The sequence below is a fragment of the Panthera pardus genome, unplaced genomic scaffold (genome assembly GCF_024362965.1).
Source record: "Panthera pardus isolate Hobbes unplaced genomic scaffold, ASM2436296v1 HiC_scaffold_2, whole genome shotgun sequence".
Classification (NCBI taxonomy): Eukaryota; Metazoa; Chordata; class Mammalia; order Carnivora; family Felidae; genus Panthera; species Panthera pardus.
The window spans coordinates 129118367-129126473 of record NW_026526765.1 but is presented as its reverse complement, the minus strand read 5'-3'; the positions used below and the strand labels follow the sequence as shown (position 1 = coordinate 129126473).

At 50.8% G+C, this 8107-nt stretch overlaps 1 protein-coding gene across 1 annotated transcript; it reads left to right on the top strand.

The window, feature by feature from the left end:
- The first annotated feature begins 214 nt into the window (after positions 1-214).
- SOWAHA (sosondowah ankyrin repeat domain family member A) lies at positions 215-4086 on the top strand. Its single transcript, XM_019422031.2, has one exon. The coding sequence runs from the start codon at positions 678-680 to the stop codon at positions 2385-2387; it is 1710 nt and encodes a 569-aa protein (XP_019277576.1). The 5' UTR covers positions 215-677; the 3' UTR covers positions 2388-4086.
- The last annotated feature ends 4021 nt before the right edge of the window (positions 4087-8107 follow it).

Below are 8107 nucleotides of genomic sequence, written 5' to 3'. Positions count from 1 at the left end.
GATTGTAAGAAGCCGTTTTCCTCTGTGAAACGCAGAGGAATCGACAATTGGAAAGATACCGATGGTCTTTAAATAAAATATTGCTTTTAAGTAATCTCCTGATATTTTTGTGGTGGTTAACTATTCCTTATAGAAATAAAAATCCTTCCCTCTCCAGTCGACCACGGCATCCCTGGGAAACACGCCCACCTAGCAACCGGGAGCCAGCTGAACCATGGCACTGCGCCTTTAATTCCCGGCTTGGGAGGGGTGCAGTGGATAATTTCCGCTCCCCCACTCCCTCCGCGGCCCTGGTGGCAACCGTCACCTGTAAGGCGAGCACCGAGCACGGGCGATGGAGCCTGGCGCCCATTGGACAGAATACAAAGGCAGAAACCTACCCCGAAGACTGGAGGCCTGGCGCGGCGGAGGCGGTGGGCGCGCGCCGCGGCCCCCCGCACCTTTCTCCAGGAGACACCCGGGCCCCGCGGCGCGGGCGTGACCGGGGTCCAGCTTCATGGTCACGCCCGTCCCGCCTCAGTGAAAACAGGTGAGCGTGGCGGAGGAGGACGTGACTCCCGGAACCTCTGCTCCGGCTGGTCCCAGCGGGCGCGGCGACGTCCACCTGCCCCGGCAGCCGGGAACCGAGGGCGGGTGGCAGGGGGTGACCTCCGCTCTCCCGCGGGACGGGACTGACCATGGCGCTAGCCGCCGCGGCCGCCGCCGCGGCCGCCGGAGTGAGCCAGGCGGCCGTGCTGGGCTTCCTGCAGGAACACGGCGGCAAGGTGCGCAACTCGGATCTGGTGAGCCGCTTTAAGCCGCTCCTGGATGCCGGCGACCCGCGCGGCCGTGCCGCCCGCAGGGACCGTTTCAAGCAATTTGTCAACGACGTGGCTGTGGTGAGGGAGTTTGACGGCGTCAAGTTCGTGGTGCTGAGGAAGAAACCTAGACCCCGGGAGGGACCAGAGCCCCTGGCCTCGTGCGTCCCCGGCACCCCCACGGTACCAGACTCTCCGTCGAACATCACTTCCGTCTCACAGGGGGAAACCCCCAGCTCGGGGGTTCCATCCCTGCCTGCAGAGCAGCAGTTGGTGGAACCACTTGAGGACCCGGCCCAGCCATTAGAGCCACAGGACATCCCCGGGGCTCCGGCCTCTGAGCCCACTCAGCCGAACGGGGAGCTGTTGTTAGGTCTGACCCAGCAGTCAGGGGGACCCTCCGACTCCCAGATTCCAGCCTTTGAGCTAGCCCTGCCCTCTGAGGGACTCTCTGCAGACGTGGCCCCGCCGTCTAGGTCACCGTCGGAGGAGGTCTTGTCCCAAGCGGAGTCGCCGGACCAGGAACCTGGGCATGGAGCCACGAAAGAAGCTTTACCACTCCCTCAGCACGCGCCGCCGCCAAAACCCTGCATGCTGCCGGTGCGCTGCGTTCCGGCCCCCTCCGCGCTCCGGATCCGGGCCGAGGAGCAGGGCCTGCGCCGGCAGCTGTCGGAAGAACCGAGCCCCCGGAGCTCCCCACTGCTGCTGCGGCGGCTCTCGGTGGAAGAGTCTGGCCTGGGCCTCAGCCTGGGCCCGGGCCGCTCCCCACACCTGAGGCGCCTGTCGCGCGCCGGCCCGCGCCTGCTGAGCCCAGACACCGAGGAAGTGCCCGCCGCGCCGCCGCCGTCCGCAGTGCCTCTGGAGCCGACCGAGCACGAGTGGCTAGTGCGGGCGGCCGCGGGCTGCTGGACCCACCAGCTGCACGGGCTGCTGCTGCGCGACCGCGGCCTGGCGGCCAAGCGCGACTTCATATCTGGTTTCACGGCCTTGCATTGGGCCGCCAAGAGCGGAGACCGGGAGATGGCGCTGCAGCTGGTGGAGGTCGCGCGGCGCGGGGGCGCGCCTGTCGACGTGAACGCGCGCTCACACGGCGGCTACACGCCACTGCACCTGGCCGCTCTGCACGGCCACGAGGATGCCGCTGTGCTGCTGGTGGTGCGCCTGGGTGCGCAGGTGCATGTGCGTGACCATAGCGGGCGGCGCGCCTACCAATACCTGCCGCCCGGCTCCTCCTACGCGCTCCGCCGCCTGCTCGGCGACCCAAGCCTTCGAAGCTCTAGCGAGCTCGATGCTACCGGAGCTAGTGGTGGCACGCTTGCGACCCGGCGCCCGGTGCAAGTGGCTGCCACCATCCTCAGTTCCACCACCAGCGCGTTTCTGGGTGTCCTGGCCGACGACCTGATGCTCCAAGACCTGGCTCGGGGCTTGAGGAAGTCAGGCTCCTTGAGCAAGTTCTTGGGTGCCTCGCCCATGGCTCCACGTAAAAAGACTAAGACCCGCAGTGGCCTACCGGCTTTTTCAGAAATCTCTCGTCGACCTACTCCGGGGCCCTTCGCTGGGCTAGTGCCCAGCCTGCCTCCCACAACCTGACGGTCCCTGAGGCTCAGCTTGGTTGATGTAACCCAGCCTGCCCCTCAGTCCAAGCCTGCCCAGAACCGTGGCTCAACACCTGTGGCTACATCCTTTCCAGCTTTCTCCACTGCAGCCTGTTTTACCCAGGTGGGCCTACGCCTCTAGCTTCTGCGTGAAGCTTGGTCTGTCTGCGAAGATGGGAATCAAGATCTGAGAGAGCGCCACCTATAACAAATTCCAGAAATCAGGCTTGAACTTGGGAGACTTGAATTTTAGGATCAGAAGTTAAGGGCCCCTGCATGAGTTACCCGGACCTCTGCATCTACACACTCCCAAGCCAGAACTAGAGCAAGGGTTTCTAAATGTTGTGTGGTGTTGGATAGTTTGTGAGCTTTAAGATACAGAGTGGTTTTGTAATCTGATGCTTTTATCCTATTTTTAAATTGAAATGAGGTAAAACAATTTTCATAATAGCCTTTTGAAATTATATTTTTCCATTTTTAGGCAAAATGCTCGTTTTCAATCTTTTGCTAAATATTTTGGAGTTCTATTTAAAAAACAGATGATCAAGATCTAAAGGAAATTAGTCCCAACCAACAAAACCCTTAAACCTTTACCTACCTCATTTTAGGCATTCAAGATTCTAGAGTCTTGGAGACAGAATGTGACCATTGTGAATGTAATTAATTTCAGTTGTGTTGTGAATGCTAAATATTAGGAAGCAAGTGCATCTTGGGAGAAAGAATGATTTAACTGAGAGAAAGAGGCATTTTGGCAAATACTTTTAATTTGTGGTTGTCTTTATGATGAAATACAAAATGTCTTTGGCACTGGTGGGTGATTTTTTTGATTTGGCATGAATATTTAATTTTTTAAGTGTGATTTATTTGTGAATGCACCATTGTGCCATGTTCCTGAATCTGGTTTTTCAAATCTGGCTGAGCCTTTCGATGCAGTACGTAAATATTCAAAGAAAAAAATGTCATAGCATTACACCAGAAAAATAAGTGGTTAAATAATAGTGGGTACACTTAAAGAGCTACTAATTTATGTGAAAATTCTATAAAAACAAAAAGTATGTTATATCCATCTTTAAAAGCCATCTGAAAGCGGGCGCCTGAGTGGCTCAGTAGGTTGAGTGTCTGACTTCAGCCCGGGTCGAGCCCCGCGTCTGACTCTGTGCTGACAGCCCAGAGCCTGGAGCCTGCTTGGGATTCTGTGTCTCCCTCTCTCTCTGCCCCTCTCCTACTCATGCTCTGTCTCTCTCTCTCTCTGTGAAAGATAAATAATCATAAAAGCCATCTGAAAGCAAACAACTTATTCCAAAATAGCAAATGCAGAATTTCTTTGCTCAGTGAACTTAGAGGAATGGCCTAACTTCCCCAGACATTTGCTCACATCTATAATTGCGAAGGTTTGTAGATATCACCAAGAGGTCCCAGGCTCAACACATTGTAACTATAGTGGCTCTTTTTGTCTTTGAAAGATGGGGAATCTATTTGCTCAACCAGCCTTTTTGTATATCTTATTGTGGTAATGCTCTGCTTTTGCGAATTGTGTCTGCATGTCATTACTTCTATCAAATAGTTCTTGTGGCAGAGGAGAGTGCGGCTCCCCCCTTCCATATATATCAGTGAGGCATCTGACATTATTTAAGGCAATGCTTAATGGAATGTTTTGATTTAAGCAATGAAATAAACAAGTCTCTCATTTTGTTCCTGCTTGTGTGATAATGCACTCCCCTTCAACATTCTACAGCTCTTGCTACTGTATTTTTCTGTCTTCTAATCTAAATTTCTTCAGTTTCTCTTCATTCTCTTCCTGGCATTCTATTATTGAAAGAGTTTGAATTGATCTGCAAAATAAAGGCATCAGCCATACACAGTTACCAAAAAAAAAAAAAAAAAAAAAAAAATGAATGTAGGCTCTAATCTGACCCTTTCTACCTTCCTTGCTTGGAACTCTAGCTAAACTGCATAAATTATTTAAAAATGCAAATTAAATCTGCCTCTGCAGAAAAATTGTGGGAGGCAATAATTATAGCAATCTCAGTTGCTGAAGGTGTAGAAGATGGAATAAAATATTAGAGATTTTCTATGGTAAAAGAGAGGCTTGACTGAAAAAGTATAACAAAGGTCACAAACACAGGTATGACCTGCCTAGAGAAAGACAAAATCTAAACCAGCAAAGTAGTAATAATAGGAACTAATGTTTATTGCACACTCAAATCAGAGGAGGGTTACTTAAGCTGCCAGAAGAATCTTTGGGTTTCAGAAGGGCATGCTGCAAGCCTTCCAAGTGAAGTAAAACATTTGGCAGGAGTTCAGGATCAATAAGCCTAAAACAGGTTAAAAACCAGTGTGTTTTCCTTACAGGTCAAGACTTTCTAAAACTATAGAGTAAATCAGTAGGAAATTACACTTTGATATGCATATGGAAAGTTTTCAAGTAACATATATTGCCTAGTAGGAGGTATACCTGTGAGGGGTATTGCCAACAAATGACATTAAATAAATAAATAAATAAATAAATAAATAAATAAATAAATAAATGTTGCTTATAAGTTAAGACAATTTAGCTGGCTAGAATCATCACAGGGAAAAGAATCACTCTTTTTAATGCAGGAGAAGTTGATCATTGATATAGATGTGTATGAGTCACCCAGAACAAGCTTTTAAATAAAGGTTTACACTTCCTTTCAGGGAGGCTGGGGGTTGTTCTTGAACGTGTCTCACTTATCTAATGAAGACCAGGGTATATGTGGTGATATACATATGGCCTGCATTTATTAAGCACCAGCATGCTTCTAACCACTGCACAAGTATTAACCTCAACCTTATAAAGTATGTTCTGTTAGTATCTTGATTTTAAAGCAAGGAAACTGACACCACAACAAATTGTAAGTATCTTGTCCAGGCTTCACAGCTAGTGACTGTCAGAAAGGGATGGCCTTCTGGTGCTCTTTTCCATCACAGTGTCCTGCTGCAGAAAAGCGAGGTGGTCTTATCTCAGCCCTTACTCATCTAGTGACCTTAGGCAAATCACCTAATTCTCCAAACTCTGTCTCCCTCCTTCATGGGACATAAGACTGGTTGTACCTATCCTACAGGCTGTGAGGAGGGTGGGGCATAGGAAAGAAGTAGGTATAGCTCCTTGGGAACTGCACCAGGGGTGCCCAGTTGGTCCCATAGGGGTATCTGGCTGCATTCCAAAACCAAATAGCTCTGATTTGTGGCTTTGCTTTACATGATCAGCACTCTTTTACCATGTTAGTATCTGTATACATAAGTAACAATGGCAGCTGGTGGGAAAAATATTCCCACCAAAAGGAGATTATCTCATGTTCTGTATGATATCACTTTAGTTAAAAATAGATACCACAATGTCTTTCTTAATACACATTCCTCTAGCATCCCTAACCCCGCCTTCCAGACCTAACCAGATGTCATTCAGCCAGCTGGACTGAAAGCACTTCTCAACACAATTATAAAGCTGGGACCACTCAGGACCCATATTCTCCGCCCCCTCCCCTTTTTTTTTCACCTTTTCCTGGAAGAAATTATTTGACCTTTTAAAACGGTTTCATAAATAGACTCTTTATGGTTCTCCAGATAGCTTTTTGCCTTGAACCTCTGTCCTGGCCTTACCCTTCCAGAACTACCACATCTCTGGACTTGAGCCTGTGAAGCAGAGGTGGCCTCAGGTGTTACTACAGGGAAGAGGAAAAAAGGAAGAGATGGAGAAACAAGTCGGGCAGGTGGGGGTGGGAGGAAGGGTTGGAATTTGTCCAGATATCTCCTGGCGGCGGGGGGGGGAGTCTTCCTAGAGGGCAGTTGGTGCTGATTTAAGTTGCAACAAGAGGTAAACCCCCTACCGTGATGGTCTAAACTGTAGCCAGCCTGAGATGGTAACACTACCGGGGTGGGGGGCGTTGAGAGGATTGCTTTACAGCAATTGCTGGCTCCTGCCCCTCCTCCCTCTGCCCCCACATTCCCCTTCCGTCTCTTCTCTCTGCAATTCTCAACCACCTTTGACCTAAATCCCTCACAAGCTTCTGATTTACATGTGCATGAATAGCAAGGTGATTTGCTCCCGAGAGGATCCCTGAGGTTTACAGCAGCCGCTCCCGGAGGTACGCCGTATGCAGAGCAGTCTGTTCCAGACAGATTGCGCGCCGGTTTGGGGCGCCGCGGAACGCTGCTTCCCTATTCCGTTTCCAATTCACAGTCTGAAGGTAAAAAGTACACTAATTAAATCCACATTAGGAGGCGCAGCGGGGGCGGGGCTGGGGGAGCTGGGGAGGCGGCCACGGGACTGCTGTTGCCTAGCAACAACGCCAGCCGAAGCCTGCCCCTCTGCAAAAAACCAGGGACATCGCCGCAGGCAGCGGGGCTGGGGGCGAGCAGGTGTGTGTGCTGACGGCTTAAAGACACAGAGGCAGGGGCGCCTGGGTGGCTCAGTCGGTTAAGCGTCCGACTTCAGTTCAGGTCTCACGATCTCCCGGTCCGTGAGTTCGAGTCCCGCGTCAGGCTCTGGGCTGATGGCTCAGAGCCTGGAGCCTGCTTCCGATTCTGTGTCTCCCTCTCTCTCTCTGTCCCCCCTGTTCATGCTCTGTCTCTCTCTGTCTCAAAAATAACTAAACGTTAAAAAAAAAAAAAGACACAGGCAGAACCCCCAAAAGAGACCCATGAAACCCTCTTTTCCACCCCGGGGGACTAAGTAAGGCTCTTTTTGATACTGATAACTCGATATCAACACCCCCGGCTTCCCTGCTCCCCACTTCTCATTAACCAACAACTTTCCAATGAAGGCCCCAGTGGCTGGCCAGAATTCCTTTCCGACAGAAGCAAAAAGGCTCAGGTCCAGCCGTCAGGCCTAACGAGCACTGCTCAGCAGGGAAGGCAAAGCCCCTGTGGTTAGCCCAGAAGTCCTGCTAGCTGCAGACGAGGCGTTATGAAATACAGGTAGCCTTCATCACAAGGAGAACAGTGCCCTCTGCTGGCAGCGCCCCGGCAGGTCGAATTCACCGGCCTTCTGGCGCCCGCTCACACAGCACCGCTAAAAGTCTTAGCCTGTGGTGCCAGTGCTGAACATGTATAGTGCACCTTCTTGCACCTTGAGGGAATAACGGTGTGGAAGGGGCATAAAAGGGAGAAAGAAGACAGAGGCAAAACGGAAAGATGGGTGCAGGAGGTGTGGCCGTACTCTCCATCTGGTAAAGACAAGCACAGGAGCCTCATAACTCTCCGTGGAAAAACCCAGACAGAACCAAAGTGCAGTTAAACGGAACAATGACAGGCACTGCTCCTCAAGCCCATCCTGGGCTGGAAGTGCTTTGTCTGAAGTACACAATTTCCGTTGGCCTGATGACTGTTAAGTGTTTTTCTAAGAGTATCACAATGGGAGAATGCAGTGGGGACTCTACGGGCCAAGAGGCAGAAATAAGTAGATTCCATCCAGACTATTTCAAAGCGAGCTGCCCTGCTAGGCAGAGGACTTTGGAGCGGAGGCCCCGCCCACAGTGTTCAAAGGAGAGAAGCAAAGCATAATGTTAGAACCCACAACTGCCTCAGCAGGAGCCCCATATGTTTTTTATAAAAAGGCACAATGTTAGCATTGTTCTATGCTCAATAGCCCGACTGTTATAACTAATGCTTTGTTATGAATACGACCATTTAAAATTCCCAACCAGTTGCACTTAGTGACAATACGCATCAGAAAACAAGCCCAGAAGCAGA